This window comes from Lissotriton helveticus, chromosome 3_1, assembly GCF_964261635.1.
Source record: "Lissotriton helveticus chromosome 3_1, aLisHel1.1, whole genome shotgun sequence".
Taxonomy (NCBI): Eukaryota; Metazoa; Chordata; class Amphibia; order Caudata; family Salamandridae; genus Lissotriton; species Lissotriton helveticus.
The window spans coordinates 399,066,134-399,083,606 of record NC_136061.1 but is presented as its reverse complement, the minus strand read 5'-3'; the positions used below and the strand labels follow the sequence as shown (position 1 = coordinate 399,083,606).

General features: G+C 43.0%; 1 protein-coding gene across 2 annotated transcripts in view; it reads right to left on the bottom strand.

Moving 5' to 3' along the window:
• PRPF8 (pre-mRNA processing factor 8) overlaps positions 1–17,473 on the bottom strand; it is a 162,271-nt gene that overhangs the window by 108,449 nt on the left and 36,349 nt on the right. For both annotated transcript variants that reach the window (XM_078680163.1, XM_078680164.1), the window contains 13 exons: positions 12,446–12,556; positions 11,368–11,536; positions 7,258–7,422; positions 6,829–7,047; positions 6,306–6,518; positions 5,807–5,932; positions 5,376–5,481; positions 4,832–5,022; positions 4,142–4,261; positions 2,363–2,552; positions 2,133–2,252; positions 599–733; positions 173–302 (listed from right to left, as the gene is read on the bottom strand). In XM_078680163.1, coding sequence (XP_078536289.1) covers positions 173–302; positions 599–733; positions 2,133–2,252; positions 2,363–2,552; positions 4,142–4,261; positions 4,832–5,022; positions 5,376–5,481; positions 5,807–5,932; positions 6,306–6,518; positions 6,829–7,047; positions 7,258–7,422; positions 11,368–11,536; positions 12,446–12,545 — 1,984 coding nt within the window. In that variant the 5' untranslated portion in view covers positions 12,546–12,556. The remainder of the gene's footprint in view (positions 1–172; positions 303–598; positions 734–2,132; positions 2,253–2,362; positions 2,553–4,141; positions 4,262–4,831; positions 5,023–5,375; positions 5,482–5,806; positions 5,933–6,305; positions 6,519–6,828; positions 7,048–7,257; positions 7,423–11,367; positions 11,537–12,445; positions 12,557–17,473) is intronic.

The following is a 17,473-nucleotide window of genomic DNA, read 5'->3' as shown; positions in this document are numbered from 1 at the left end:
ACCTACACTATTCCCAGGATGGGGCAGATTACAAGGTGTGATATACAAGGTTTTAGAGCCCACTTTCCCTGTAGCCACTTAAACATTCTGCACATAAATTAAGCACTTGGTGAATTTGCCCCCAGATGCTGTTGTTTGGATAAAAGATAAATAAAACGAGTCAGGAAATAACCTTCAAACTGTCGAGCCAGGAGGTTTCCAAGCCATCTCTCCAGCAAAGGGGTGATCCCACGCATGAAGAAGAGCCACACACGCCATCCTGCAGCCCAGAAACCACAGCCGGGCCCTTTTCCTACTGGACCCTGTAAAGAGAAAATGAGATTATGGAGGATGCCCCTGCCACTGTGACTGATGGAATGGGTGTAAACACAGACTGCAAGCCTACAAACTGTTGGGGACTCTGGTTATACAACAGGACCACAGCAGCGATCTGTACTGATATGGAGCACATAAGATGCACCTCAGAGGGGGCGGTAGAGAATGAAGAGTAGAAACGGACCCCACTGATAGAACACGGCCCAGCAGTGTCTCTTTAAGGGATAGAAAGGACTGTGAAGTTAAACACAAGGAAACTCCGAAACACATCAAGCCAACTCACCGTATTGAAGCGATAGTAGATGAGATGCTTTAGGTCCTTGCACATGCGGATCTGTCTCATGAGCTTGTATTTGTAGCGGTACATTCCAGTCAACTGTCCAACATGGGCAAAGATGTACTGAAGACCATCTGAGAGCTGAGAGACAAACGAGAAGGAACAAAAGAAACAGATGTCAGAAACCCTTCACTAGAATCCCCGTTCCCCAGCATCAACTTTATGCAGTCAAATGAAAAATGGAATACATGTCCTCACTGAAAGCACTGCTCGAGTCAGTTAGAAGCACTCTTACTCTAAATTCTGCCACCCTATTGTTTTTTGGGTTACATGTTCATAAGTAGATAGTAACAAAATGCAGCAGGTAACAGTGTTTGCAGGTAAAACATTATTGCAAGACACCAATATTCGATTGTCAAAGTTTCCATCTAGACAAGAGAAACACATAGGCTATCATTGCACCTCTCTATTTTCAAAGCAGAAAGGGGGACACAGCAAACAATCTTTAAGGGCATACTTTCTGAAGCTTACAGTTCACATAGAAAAGACAAACGGATCATTTGTCAGACATCAAAACAGAACACCTAGATAGGGAGCAAGAAATATACCATGGAGTAAGAGAGCGAATGCTGAAGCAGTATACACCACACTTAGCATGTCAAATACAACTGACAGAATATGCCTCTCAAACACAAAAGGATGCCTAAAGATTGGGTCTGAGGCATGCTCAAGCACACACACTTAACATCTCATGACCATGGAGATTCTTAAAATGTCTAAATTGCAGTAGAACAATGGATTAGTCATCTAAAGCGAATAATTTTTTCTCCATATTAATCCATGGTTTAGATTTCTATTATTCAGCTTGCTTTATAAACCTGTGTCTCCTAGGCAGAAATCTTTTATGAAAGACATGAAGCTGCTGAAGGCCTTCTCGGGAGAGAAGCCAGTGTGTAAATGCACCTTAAGTTATAAATAGTGTTTACAGTGCCCCTATTTGAAAAGCAAGAGGAACAAACGATGACCCACATAGAACTGCAGTAGCACACACTACATATACAAAGCACCACAAGTTAGATATACACAAACCATCCCAACCAAAAACATTAAAAAGCTCAGACCCATATGAACTAAACCTGGAAGAATACACCTAGAATATTTCAAGTATTTAGGTTTGTTAAAACAAAAAGGTAGACGAAACAGAGACAACACACACTGCAGGTAGCACTTAATGTGGACCTCTGTATTGGTAGAATATGGCCGCCTCAAACAACCACACTGACACAGGAGAGCCCATATGGCAATGGCATGTCTTTAGTAGCCATAATAAAAAAAAAAAAAAAATTACAACTAGGACCACTTCAAATAAAACACTACAACATTCTCTTCAGGTTCCAAAGAGGTGTATATTGCATTTAGAGAGATATCACAAAATTAGTGCTTGGCCACTGAGTATCAGAGGAGTAATACATTCCCCAATGTTTTTCAACACCATAATCTTTTCTTGTTTCCAAATATGAATATCCTGTCTGGCTCATACCTGAAAGGCATCGACATTTCCCAGTCTGTATTGCACATGGCTGTCCACCACTAGCTTTGTCAGACGCAGAACCTCTCGGCAGAGATGAAAAGCATTGCCGAAGCGAGACTTCTTGCGCTCCTGAGAAGGTAAACGGTGTGTGTAAAATTATGGTTGTTGCTATTTTAGATTCCAGAATAGATTTCAACGTATGTCTTGCTAAGGGGCTTTAGATTTGGTAAATTAGGTACCTTAGTGGTGAGAGTTTTGACGGGTTTCAGGTTGAAGTTGTAGTCCAAGTGGAGATAGTTGAGATTTTTCCTGTGAATCAGGAGGTTCAACATGTTGTATCCTTGGCGGCAAACCTGCAGTCCCACCTCCACCCAGTCCAGCTTTGTGGACTGGAAAAACTTTGTAGCCTTGAATGAGCGGAACAGATACCTGAAGATAGAAGTTGTCAGAAGCGTTAGCAGTCACAAGTAATGGTGAGGAGTAGACTCTACTCACTCACACTGCCTTGCCTATGCATCTGGAATCCTACAAGTCTAGCAGAGACCAATATAAAAATCAGGTCTCCCAGTAAGCCAACATAGCATACATAGGTTTTTACGGTCACATTGAAAAGCCTTGAACAATAGGTGGTAAATTCAGCACATGGAGAGAGGAATCTGTCCCGTCCATTGCCACAGCCACCTATGACAAAGGCTTAATTGTAGCACTTGTTAACCGGCCAGAAAAATGCCTGGGCATTTGAACTCGGATGATCCTTGAACCAAAGCTCACCCACACCTGAACATGTCCTTATTCCCACTTCATAAGCATAATCTGGTCATTCAGGGCCTACCACTGTCACCGTGAATCTTTAGGAGCCTCCAGGGAGAGAGCACCGTCTCACAGCGCACTGCCTTTGATGCATGATGCACATTGAAGTTGTTTGTGTTAACACTTGTTGGCCATTTCTCTATACTTGCTGTCATACAGCACCCCAAAACAGAACAAAATATACAACCAAAACGTATTTAATGAGAATAGTAAAAATTAGATCTATGTAAACATTGTGATCGAGTCTACTAGCACTTGCAGTTTTATTATCTCAAGTCACTAGGCTTGGATCATTGTAAGTTAGATGGCACCATCTATTGATCAGTTACAAAAAGGCATCAAGTAAAGTGCTGTAGTCAGAGAACACAAATAGAGACAAGTGAAATGTCTGAAATCCTCCGCCATCACCATTTATTGAAGCTGCATTCCACACCACTGTTTTTGCCCATTATAATACCTCAGACAGGACTAAGCCATATGCAAATCAGTCTTGGACCTGCTCCAATAGTAACAGTCCAGCCCAAATTGCCATGGCAAACCCCCGTTTGAGGTACAGATTGAGACCAGTGGACTGGGATGTAGTCCCAAACAATCACCTCTGGCTGCAAAAAAATCAAGCATTCCACACATCAATTGTGAGTTAGTTGCAGTAGCTTTATCATGGTCATCATAAAAGATTTTTAAAAAGTGTTCATAGAGCTGAACATTGCACACCCTATTTGCTTTAAAGCACTATGATGAAACAAAACAAGATATACTGATGATCATCAGACCAACAAACTTTAGGCAGGGGTTCCACAGTTGTAATCAGTAAGCCAGACTGTCCAATATATGGATGGCCCCTGGCGACTAATGTTTACTTTTTTTCTTATTTATTTATTTTTTTCCTTCTGTAATTCTGATTGTTTACTTTTTAAAACCTTGGAGAGAAGGGAGATCATTCAACCCTGTACATGACTAATGATTGAACATAAACGTTAATAAACAGCAACTTAAAAATCATTTCCCATGATTTTAGAATAGATACGTTCCCCAGAATAATCTACACACCACACAGCCCATCAAAGCATGAATAGCACAGATAGAAGAAAAAATTCAGACTATCCAGATTCCCGGAGAGGGAGATTTGTCTAAAGATGCTGTACAGAACAATCATTGTTTACACTATAGAATTATGGTCTCTGCCAGTCAGCAGCAATTCAGCTCACCTTTTCTTCTGAGCTTTGGGTGGTCGGTGCTTCAGCGCATTAAGCACATAGTATTTCAGCAGTTTCTGGTAGGAGACTCGGACCTTCACTGGCTGCCCTGCCGGACAGTGTTCTCTGTACCTGAGAATAAAAGCAGGGTGAATTACACAGAGTCAAGGAGCAAGCACAAAATCACCACAGATGCACTAAAGCGGACATCAGCAGGAGCATTAAATGAACACAACATTAGTTTTACACAAATTATACTCTACAGGAATGGTCTAAAAATTCCAACTATGGAAGACTAAAATCTAATCAACCACTCGCAACTGAACCAAACCACTTAGCATAAATCTGAAACTAGTCACAAAACGCGCTCAACATCTGAATTTCACCTACAATCGGAGGAATAAAACTGATCACTCTGACAACAGAGCATCAAAACACTCCCTGCATTTAGTGCATATGCTCATAAATGTCAACCACCTGCACAAATCCAAAACTCAAGCTGTTCCAATATAAATGCAAATAACCAACATTTGCTTCTGTTTTGGAAGTGGATGGGATTTGGACATGTGCAAAATAAGGCAAACTAATCCCACATCTCGAATCATTAAGTTTCAGATGGCCCCACAATCTTGACTTAATTCAAGCAACTACCGCCCACCTCAAGAATGGCTGGGGTTCCTAGTTAAAGCACAGCACCCTTACCAGTTCTTCACCAAAGGAATGTCCACAGCTCTTCGTGTCCTGCCAGACCTCAAGTTGAAGGGGCGAGGGGCCCAGAGAAGAGCGATTCCATTGGCTGTATTGTCAGTATACAAAGGTGTATCTTTAAGAAAGGGTTCCACATATTCTGGCAATTCAAACTCTTCGTCATCATCTGGCAGTGGTTCCTGGCTCTGAAAAACGAAAAAAATGCATTAAACATTTGGCACTAATGACGAACAAAGAGCAAAGCTTTTCAAAATCCAACTCGAAACTTTGGGCTCTCGATAACATGCTGCAAAGGGGTACAGAGGGCAAAGCTCAAGACCAATTTCAGTTTAGCAGTGGAACTTACCCTATCGCCCATTTTCTGACATATTCTATAGTTGCAGGTAAAAGGCATGCTTTTCTCGCAGTGGAAGAGTGTGTATATGTTGAACAGTAGGAAGAAAGCTCAGCTTCTCAATAGCAGAGGGAAGTGAGCAAACAGGAGCGCTGATCACCAGCGACTGAAAGTGCAGAAAAAGCCTGTTCATTGGATTCTTACCTTGACTGAATGTCGATGTGAGATTGGGTTGATGAGGGGGTCAAAGTAGAATGCTGGGAGATCAGGATCCTCTGTTTTGATGAAGACTACGTTTGGGGTGTGGTACCTGGAAGAGGGTACAAAAAAAAGCCCTAAATCTCAACAGACCTTAGAACACAAGCGTTCAGGGATAGAACTTTCCTACTGTTAACAAGCAGTTTCGAAAATTATAGTTCACCATCCTCCAATGGCATAGTTGCATTATGTAGCTTCATAAAATTTAGCAAGGGTGGATTAGATGCTAGAAAGCTATAATTGGATCAAACAGCAGCTGCTCCGCCACATGAGATCTTTATATTGGCCACGGGAGCCTAAACGTTATACTAGAAACACATGCAGTGGCACAGTCTAGTACAGCCGGAATGGCCAAGCGTCTACTGGCCTTCACTCACCAAGTCAAGTGCACATGATGAGGCAAGTTATTGTACAGATATGGGAAAGCAATCTTGTACTCTGTTCTGATTGGCTGTCTGATGATGATTTTGTTGATATCATTGAACTCATTCCAATCTTCATCTCTGCAGGGGGGAAAAACACAGTGGGTGACAACAGTCTTATTGCAGGATGCTGCAGCATTCAATGTTCCCTCAACTCTAAGATCAGATGTCAGCCTGACTAGCACTGGTTTCAGACAAACATGCCAAGAATACCGTGATATAAATAACAAAATTAATGCTGTCTTCAAAGGCCCAAAAGAAGCACAAACCTCCTTTCAAATGTAGTAAGTAAGCACAACATCCTTGACTTAAACAAGCAGTACAACTCCTCACAGACATAATACCGAAGTCATATCAAGAGTCAGTCGTCACTATACAAGGATACCAGAGAACTCTATAGCACATGTGCCAATCTATCCTCATCTAGAAAGTTTGGCTCAGACCAATTACTTACTGCAGGTTAATATCACGAACCAGTGGCTCAAACTTGGGTCCTCCGGGGATGGCCATGTTCAGGGCTTTAGAGGTGAAAAAAGCCTTTAGATCAAACAAGTAGAAGTAGTTATCATCCACTAAGTCTGTGAGAAGCTGATTGGCCAACCTATAGAGGGTTGACATCATAGGAAGTGTAAACTGCCAGCGCTGGTAGGTCGACCCATTCACAAACCTGCAAATAAAGGTGAAAGGGAAAATTAGATAGAGGAGCAGAGTGGTGAAACTCTTCAAAGTCCTACACAATCAAATTTCATGCTGAATATGCAGATAACACTAGCCATGCAGGCTAAACGCAGGGAAGGAACACAACACACCCTCTTCCCTGCATCTTCTATTTACTTCGATGATCACTGTGAACCAGAGTAAAGCGTGTCTAGTAATCAAAATGTGTTCAGTGAGTCTTGGGATTAAAAGAACGGGGTCATCATAAATCTTGAGAGCAAGTAGCACAGAGGACCGCCCTCCTTTCCCCTCAGACTTACTTCCTGTTGTCTCTCAGTGGCTGGTGATCATAAAACCATTCAGTGACTGGTCCATCCTCCTCCATATCAAGTTCCAGCTGAATTGCTTCTAACGGCTCCACATCCAGGATGTTATCTGCATAGTCAAGCGGGGGCTCCTCATCGTCAAATGGAGGGAACCTCATTCTCTTAAAGTGCCTCCGATCTCTTTTTTCTCGTCTCATCATGATCCACATAGACCTGTATAAACAAAAGCAGGTTATGAAGAAGAGAAATTTTATGAAGTGGGCAAAGTCACAGTCTGTCTGGGGTGGCAATGAGCAACATGATCTGTTACAGATTACATCCATTTTTACAAGAAATTAACTGAATGAACACACTTTTTGCCACTTCCAATTTTGGTTGTGATATTTTATTTTGAATGGAAAAGGCTTTTAGGTCTCCACTTACCCCCACTGTGAGATGTATACTGGTTCAATTACCCAGGGGATCTCACTGACAAACGAGATGGCACCTGTGATGTGGTAGAGTACAGGTACATCACGTATTTGCTCCCAGGGCATCGGCATGTTCTCCAGGAGCTTCAGAACAGCATGAGGCATGTACTTCAAGGCCCTGTGGAGAAATGTATGCACAAGAGGCTTTAGAGAGGCTTCACACTGAAGGTTTGTAAAGGTGTGCCTTAAAAGAGACATGGGAGGATTAAGAGGGCCGACAAAAGCAGCAAGCACTTTAAAGTGTATGACAAACATGCAGGGGCATTACAAGGAGACAAACAAAAAAATGCATTGCCATTCATGTGTGTACTCCGAAACACACGGCAGAAGGTTGTTTACTGACCCACAATTAGTCACCCTAGAAAGCATTTGCAATTATTTATTAAAGTGGTTTCTAGGCAAATGCTTTCATAGTCCTCATCAACCAGTGTTGGTAACTTAACTTACCCTGACATCCACAAGGGCAACTACTTAGGTGTCCACAATAGTCAAACATTTGCCACCATTCATTGGGTGCACACATAATCCCACAAGTGCAACTCCCCTCCTTGTGACTCTAGAATCTTAAGAAGAAACCAAAAGCCTACTTTCGGCAGGGCAAGCACATACGTATCCCCAATAAACATTCATTAGAGACCTCATCAAGAAAGCAAACTAAGACAAGCAAGCAAGGGCAAGGCCAATATGTCTCGTCTTTGGCACCTATTGGCTCTGGCAAGGGGTTTTAGCTAAAGGGAAGAAAAGCAGCCATATCATTTTGTGGGCAAACGCAGGACTGCAAAGTGACACGCATGACTCACATGCCACTTTTGTTTTTAAAGTAGGCAGGCGCCATGGGCACGCAACACAGCGGGAGGGTGAACTTGGAAAGCTACATTAGCTAGCGGGTGGGCAAAGCTACACAAAGTTTGGTGGTGAGGAAGAAGCTACCGGGAGTGGAGAAGCATGAGGAAAAACAACAGTTAACAGGGCAACATGGAGTGCGGGTGATAGTGTGACAGAAGCACACAGCTGAGAGGAATACCAGCGCTGTGTGTGAGAAACACACAAGTACAAAGCAGAAAGAGTAACGTAGAGTAAATGGCGGTGTGGAGAGAAATGCATGCGGGAGACAGATAGAGTAACACACTCAAATGTAGAGCTTGCACTTAAAGAAAAAAGTCGTTCAATAAAAAGCATCAGTGGAAGGTATGAAATTCAGCAAATTAGAGATAGTAAAGAGACTTTGCTCAAGTGAAGGGAGATATACAGGTTTGAAAGCTGCAACACAAACTCATTATATAAGAAGCAAGCACATGAGACACAAAGCCAACCACAGGTAAGCAAAAGGCAGACACCATGGAAGCCCATAAGATAGTATGTGATCAGACAGCTGACCCAAACAAGCATCGGAAATGCAATAGGTCTCGCATCATTAGAGTTAGTGCTTTTAGAATTGTTTATGGGTTTTTGTTGTAAATCTTTAGCATTTTTGTTTCCTGTAGCCAATGGTAAAGAATTACAAATAAAAAAAGCCATAAACATTCCAAAATGTTTGTCTTTTTTTATTTTAATTTTTTTAAATGAAGTGTATGCTTGTTTGTGTGTGATGTGTTGTGTTATTGAACCCAAAATATAACTCGCTGAGAGGTAGCCCAAAACTGGTCGTGTGGCACAGCATATAATGCACAGTATTTTAGGTCACGTGTAAGCCAAACATATAATTACTTACGTCATTACTAGTTACAATTTGTGGGTCGCACCTTTTTCAGAGCAACCCTCACACACATTTTTCAGCCCACCTGAAGGGTTCGTACTAAGAATTTCCAACCAGAGCTTCATTCGGAAACTTTTAAAATGTTGAGAGTAGAACGGAGGAAAGGACACAGTAGAACAGTCTGAATCATGCAGACTCGCTCATTCTATATATATTTGTTGTTTGTGCTTCAGTCAGCCTTTCTGATATTGGCACGGGTTGCCCTGCTGTGAGGTTATGGGCATAGCACCGGTAGAATTTCACTTTTAATTTTAAGGAAACCTAGAATTGTAAGAAATTGCCCCGGAGCGGTTGCTAAGGTGATGGCAGTGTTCTTTTGTTTTTTAACGCACTAGGAGGGGGGAGGAGAGTGCAACCAAGAAGTGAGGGGGCGGAGCTGGGGGAGGCTGTGAGAGAGAGAGTGGGGAGGAGAGTAGGAGGAGGAGGGGGGAGGAGAGTAGGAGGAGGAGGGGGCCCAAAAGAGACAAGACGGAGGGAAGTCAGAGAAGGGGAGGGGGGAGGAGAAATGCGACACGGCGGGCTTTTATTTTTTTATTTTAAATGAAGTGTATGCTTGTTTGTGTGTGATGTGTTATTGAACGCAAATATAACTCGCTGAGAGGTAGCCCAAAACTGGTTTGACCTCTGACCCTATGCATCGATAACACCTTTCTGTCCCCCATATTGCATTCGTTGTTATGTCATAACAATGTCATTCTAAGTTATGTTTCCCAAGGTCCTTTGCTGGGTTATATGTGTGACGCAAGATCACACCAACTCTGTGCCTTACTGCGCTATTCACAATAAAATACATCCAATTAAAGCAGAGATGGCGGTAAGGATGCCTGCGTGACCTGTTCAGCTTAATTAGTGGCCCCTTCAAAATCTGTAGCTTGAGGGTGGTGTAGGCGTGCGTTTGGTGCGCTTTTGTAAGAGGGGGTGGCCAAAACACGTTAAGAAAAAAAACACAGCCAGCAGCAGTGAAATAATGGAACACTCAGTGTAAAATGAGGTAAGCATGCCCACGCCTCCTGGGCAGGAGTAAAGCACGCATTCTCCCCTTCCAAGGGCTGTAATTAACCCCCCACCACCTGCCGCGCAGCTCAGTAAACAGCAATTAAGATAATCTCATCTTCCTGATTTAAACACCGGGCGCCGCTTGGTAACCGACGGCTGGCACGGGGCGTGCCTGGGATCCGTGCCAGTTCTCGCCGTGTGCACAACGGATCAGTGGCATGAGGGGGCGTGGAAGGACTGTGCGACAGAAGTGTGACCCGAGCTGGCCGAGTTGCGTGTGAGGACGTCTGTGAAACAAAGAGCATTGCACAGAAACGGAAATGACGACATGGAATGTTTTGCTTTGAGCGCACAAGACTACGTTCAATAACGAACAGTAACCCATAACACTGGACTAACCTTGGGTTCTGGAGCTGCGTGCTCGCCAGCGTAAAGTGCCTCGACGCCTCACTAGGGGTAGTAAGCACTACATAAATACAATTACAATTTACTATGTAAGAGATCCAGCGTGCAATGGCTGCGAGGATCTGACACGAGGAGAATGCAATGAGAAATTGCCCCGGTGCGGTTGCTAAGGTGATGGCAGTGTTCTTTTGTTTTTTAACGCACTAGGAGGGGGGAGGAGAGTAGGAGGAGGAGGAGGGGGGAGGAGAGTAGGGGAGGCACGGCCTAGCGGCCGTGCAACCAAGAAGTGAGGGCGCGGAGCTGGGGGAGGCTGTGAGAGAGAGAGTGGGGAGGAGAGTAGGAGGAGGAGGAGGGGGGAGGAGAGTAGGAGGAGGAGGGGGCCCAAAAGAGACAAGACGGAGGGAAGGCAGAGAAGGGGAGGGGGGAGGAGAAATGCGACACGGCGGGCAGGGGAGGGGGCGGAGCGGGGAGAGGGTGTGAAAGCAGCAGGGGCAGGCAGGCGGCTGGGGGCATGTGCACGCGCTTTTAAGCGCATTGAGCTTGAATTTCACGGGCACTGCAAGGAATCGCCACGATTCCTTGCAAGTTGGTTAAAGACTGTTTAAGCCCCCATAGTCTCGCAAGCTCGATGCGCATCGACAGGCGAGACCTAAAAAATAATGGTGCTCGGAAAATGACCCCAACATGTCATTACCTGTCAAATGCTCCAATCCTCTACCCATACCTTAAACCCAGCGTGCTCCCTCAGCCACCGCATCCCTTCGATTTGAAGAATGTCACACAATAGTTACGGCTTTAGTTAAGAAAACAGTGAGACAATACATACAAATAGCAAAATCTGGTTCAGCACCCCAAAATAAGCATTTATTAACTGCACCCCAATCACGAAAAAATTAATATCAATACCCCAAGTAAACGCGCTTGTCGTGGCGAAACTTCCTGTTGGTCATGTCACCATGGTCACGGATAATCTTCCGCACATGTTCGGGTGGCATGTCTTCCTTCTGGGCATCCACAAAGCCAAACTTCCGCTTCTCTGCATAGCGCTTTGCTTGTAGCTGCTGCCACTTGCGTGCTGAAATGTAAGATCATTAACCAAACACATTACACCAGCACTCTGAGCCATTGCATATTTCCAACTTTCCTTATGCAGTGATGTCAACACATATGAACAACTCTCACATAGCTTCCCTGCTAGAAAACAGGCCAGTCGACTGGTGTTCAGCTTTTCTGCAAGCCCTAACTGCCCTTTAACTACTTGGCCTGCTACACTTGACAAGCTAAAACAACTCTCAACACCCAACTCAGCCATGACAACTTCAGAAAGCAATGCAAAATCCAGTAGCTCTAATCAAGCTCTTGTAGGACACATCCCATCACGCCTGGAGAATCTAGATGCATGTAGACACGTTAACCCCATTTAGTCAAACCTAACAAGGCTGGTCATGACCATATATACATTAGACATGTTCTGAAACCATTTAATCAGCTGTGCCAGCTTGTATTTTTCTCCACTAATATATGTCGGTGCTACAATTTCTTATTTGGGAATTGTCACACGTGCAGAGACTACTGGCAGCAATGCACAGATCTTTTGAGCACCATTCAATACATCAATATTATCTACTGAAATTCTAATACAAAACGTAAACATTAATAACTGAGGTATGAGCACAACAGATTATCCAAACTGAAAGCAGGAGATCATTTTCAGTAGTCAAAATATAACTGCATGGTAAATCCACCATAAGTACACTAAATATGCCACTAATGGGCAAGCAGCTTACTATTCTAAGGGATTTTGATATTCACTACTCAGCCTTTCGTTCCCAGAGACATCACTACGCGTATCTAGTTTTAAAGTTAATACTGAACCAGTGAATCCCCTGCAGCCCCTCTTCCATCTCATTTAGTCCACAGGCAGGTAGGAACTACTTCTGCAAACAAGGATTTACGGCATTCAAGACCAGAAATCCAAACTCACCTTTATCCTGCAGCTTCTCCTCCGACATGTAATCTGGGATGGGAGCTGTTCCGGGGGGCAGCAGGGCACCCCCAGGTCTGTATGCAAACACTCCCGCCATGGCGCCTCAGCCTAAAAGTGCAGAAGAGAAAGGGAAATAGAGATAACGAAGGATGTAATTGCGATTGCAGTCACTGTGCACCTACAACAGCTTTCCACCCACCCAAGGAGATCTGCATGGAAGCTGGCTAAACATATGATTTTACAACAGATACACAGCTTCTACAGTTCCATTTGTAGGTCTCAAACTATTACACTTCTGCTTCTCCACTGAGAATGCTCAACTATTTTACTTAAGTCATGCCCCTTTCTTAAGTTTGCTTCCATCATGCTATTAAGATATCTCTAGCTGTAGGGCCATTTATTGCTTCCAGGTACTTGGAAGAAATGTGTCTGTAGGACTGGTGTTCATGAGGTACTGGGTTGAAGGCTCACCATAATATATTTAGAGCACACTGAACCAGGTTAGAAGGAGGAGAGTTGTGGGGGGGTGCTTGAGAGCAGTGAGAATACACTATGGTACAGCCAAAATACTACTGAGCTGTGCGATATGGAATGCAAAAGAACTCAACGTATGGAAGACAAGAAAGTGACAAACTAGTGCCTAACAAAGAAACAGGCACTGTTCGGAGAGACTTTGATAGAAGGCCACTGGTCCTCCTGGCATAAAGTGGATGTCCAAAAGGAAGTAGTTGTAAGTATCTGAAAGGAACGCTTCACCAAGGAGTTATTTTTTGTTGTTGCAGTTTTTATACAAAGCAAACTCGGCCCAAAGTATTGGAGCGATTTACATGAGCAACATTTCCATTATACGAGGAATTTTTTTTTAAGGCAACAAGAGCGATTAAGTGATTTGCCCAGAATCACAGATGTTAAGCTGAAGCTGAGCCTAGAACTCGGTTCCCAAATTCCAAAGCCAGCCAATCTGCTACACCACATCCTCTTTCTTCCCTTTCTACCCACTAACAGAAGGCAATGGGTAGGAAGAAGACATCTACCCTGAAGAAAAACGTTGTTTCCGGAAAAATGATCACCAAACTTGGGCAGGAAACAAATGCTTGGCCACTGGCAAAAAGGGAATGGGAAAGAAGTGACTGCAAGGCAAAAGGAACAGATCCATGGATCACCTGTGGGTTAATCTTGGCAATAAATTGTGGCCTCCATTCGTCCAAATGTTAAATTGATGTTCTCAAAGTTTGAGAGTTTTGCTAGTGGGGGTGGGGCAGGGGTGGAAATGAGTGCTATGCTTGTGGAGGGGCTGGGGGTGGGGTGGAAATAAGGCCTAGTCTTCTCAGTTTCTTAAGATGGTGCCCAAAGGAGAGTCGTCTTCTAAGTTACTGCAGCTGGACTGATTAAACCTAAATAATTTCATTGAAAAATGGAATCAGTACAAAAACATTTGTTTGAAGGCCCAAGAAGCCAATAGCCAACCCTCTATGGCTCGCATGAGGAAAAACCTACAACAATGACAACCAACAGGCACAAAAATGGCAAGATCTAGATGAATGCTGTGCTTTACAAATAATCGCATATCGGTGCACAGAGGGAAAAAATCACCACTAATTAGGCGGTCTGTATCTCAGAAGTGTAAAAAGGGCTACTTATCAGAAAGGGAAATTTGCAAATTATGTTATGCTCCCTTTTTTTGTGACACAATAAAGTCCCTCAGCACTATTCTGTAATGTTAGTGTACTGTAGCGAAGGAACTAGGGCTCAAATGTCCTACTAGTATACACAGGTGCTAGTGGGCCCCTTTCCTCAGAGGTTCAAAAGACGTTTTAATAAACTTTGCCTTTCCTCAAGGAAACAGTCATGTCTAAATTGGGATCTGAATGTTAAATCTGGAGCCACACCTGAAGGCCAGTTCCAAGACTATATCAGGAGAAATGCAGGCGCAGATTTCTGATGAGGCACACAGCAACCGGGCGTACAGCATTTCAACAGGAGGCTGGAAATTATAATAATGGACTCCTAGGGCTGGGTAACACTGACACCAATTTTTAACAAAGATGATATGCAACAGCAAACACTAATGGCCCACGCACTACGAGAAACTTCTAGTAACCTATAACAAGCATTGGCATAGTCAATAGGTCTCGCCTTTGTGACCTTATAAGCGTTTAGTTATCCAGCACAAAATCCTTGGTGCAACAACATCAACTGTTGCACAGTTAAACACTTATAAGGTCCCAAAGGCGAGACCTATTGGCTATACCTGTAGTCCATGAAGAAAATGCATAAAAAGAAGTACGGGTTATCTTAAGCGTGTACTTTTTCTGTAATTGTTTCTTGGTGTTAATGGATACGTTGATGTGAATGCCACACACGCATGCAGATAAACATGCACACATGTATATAGCCAGCAAACAAAATGGAAAAGCAGAAGTTATTTTTAAAATGCAAACTTCTCAACATGCCCACATTTCTAGCCCTCACTTTATAGCTTCATTTTGGTCACATGAGGCTAAATCATTATTATGATCTAATTTTTTCTCCATTAGTAACATCTTTGTAGAAGTGGAGATTAGATAGGATAGAGGGGTGATGGGAAGAGGTGGATGGGGGTTCCTGGAGGACAAATAGTAGTCTCTTTCACCAGATGTACAAGTAACCTAGGTCAGTACTTTTTTCCAATAGGTTTACAAAACATTTAGGCAGACAATGAAATGACACAAAACGATATTTCGATACTTGTTGAAGTGGCCAGACCGGCCCAATCTCAGAGCTACAAACTCGCTTTGAAAGTATAAAGTTAAGGGCCAGAGCACTAGAGGGGGTCATTCGGAATAAGCAAAAAAAAAAAAAATAGAAAAAAAAAAAAAGAAAAAAAAAAAAAGACAATTAGACAATTTCTTTTAAAATGTGCCTGACGCAGCAGACGCAGGTTTCTATTTAGTTAGTACACACGTGGTGCTTTATCCAATTCCCACCAATTAGAAATCCAGAATACAATGCACCAGTTATAACTAGGTTAGCAGGCTTCGCTAACTCCAAACATATAAATAGGTGGAAAATAATCCATGTCAGAATTATGGGCCGCTTCATGCTAGACTGATTACCCAGACAATGCATGACTGGTTAGGACAAATTTTATGACTTCATCGGTCATTCCATTGTAAAATGCTTTTCAAGAAGGTAAAAAATAAAAATGTTAATTAAAAAAAAAAAATCAAGAAAATTGTTTACTAGGGGGCATGTGTTTGGACATCCAGGTTGGATGTTTCATATCAGAGCTAGCCCCATTCAAGGTAAACAGATGAGCAACACCAATAAACGATCACCCAAGATGACCATGCTTGCAAGAACAGTGCCCACTGTATCCAATATCTTGATGCTTTAACGCCCTTATGAATAAGACCAGGGGCAACTGCATTTCTGGTGAATGGCCCGATCTGCAGGGTCTACGGACTGAATTAATATCCGGGAACCAGGAATGTGCACTCACATTAGTAAAGACCTATTGCTGCGGCTGCTTTGCTCCATCACCATAGCAGCAGCCTAAGTCCATTCTGGTGTAATAAAAAAGACGAGAGTAAGAGAGGGCAAGCAGGTTCAACGAGACTACAAAGATTCAGGACAGGGTGGAAAAAGAAAAGGCGATATGGGCAATGGACCAGAAGACCAAGGCATTATGAAGGAATGAATACACTGTGGGGCAATGGGACATTCAACCAAACTGATTTATGTGGCAGAAGAATAACAAACTCCCAAACATTTCAAATATGTCCACGGTCCCGCATTTAACATTTATGCACTAAACCAAACCATACTCCCTTCACATACACACAGGTGTTTGTTGGAAAGGGATGGACACATGAATAAAGGACCGTCCTGCTCCCCTCTCCATGGATTCTCCTCTATCGGCCAACGCATAGTAGACAAAAGAGACACTGAGAGCAAATCAGAAATATGCTACTAAGAAACTAATGTTAACAGATGCTGTAGTTTATAAAATGCCACACACTAGAACACTGTGAGAAACAAGCCACGCACTAACACGGTGAGGAACATGGGAAGTTTGGGCCACCAAAAGAAAACGTTGTTAGTTTGTAGCACTAGTGCAAAGTTCTTCACAAAAGCAAAATTATAATTTGAAAATAAGTGCCATTTATTATTCTTCTCATAAATGGGGTCAGAGAATATAAATTCTACCTACTGCGGCTGTATTCCCATCAGAAAATGCTCAAGCAAAGCAGGCGAGATTTCTAAGTCACAGCAGGACCTGAACAGCAGCCTTTTTCAAAGCAATGCAGAGTAGGGACCTTTACTGACAAACCTTTTCTTTAGGAATTAATTTTACTATGTGCACGAAAAGTGAATAAGTGTACTATGTATGAAACGTACATTCTAGAACTTTCAGTACATTCTTTAAGTATATGAGAAGGCAACATTTAGATAAAATAATTCTCCTCTTGGTGCCACAAGAATAATTCTCTCCATCCCGTCCCACAAGTACGGGATACTCTGATTATTATCCACTAGAATACACATCCTGCTTTCCCCCTCACCCAGTGCCCAACAGCATCGTCCATTTAGCTAGAAGCTACGGAGCTATGACATGCCCTTTGAGATCAAAAGATATTTAAGATCGGAGGGGCCTGAATTTGAAAACACGTGGCTGGCACACCACTGTCTTGGATGTGGGGTGACAGACAGTTAAAAAACAGAAGTTGGGTGTTTTCATCACGGTTTGAAAAAGTAATAAAAATTTATTGAAACCTAAAAAAATAGTGAGAATTGAGAAATCGCACCAGTTTTAAAGTAAAAAATCCAACAGATCTGAACTGCTCCTTAGCGTTCTGTGACATATTTATCCCTGCCCACATTCCAGATCCCACACTAAACAAACAGAGGATCGATGACTAACTCGTATGGATGTTTCTACTCATTTTGAGGTTTCCACCATTATCACATCAGTTTTACTCCCACAAGCTAAGAACAACCAAAGCCGCCTCAAGAACGGCACTGAAAAATGTGTTGCAAAATGTT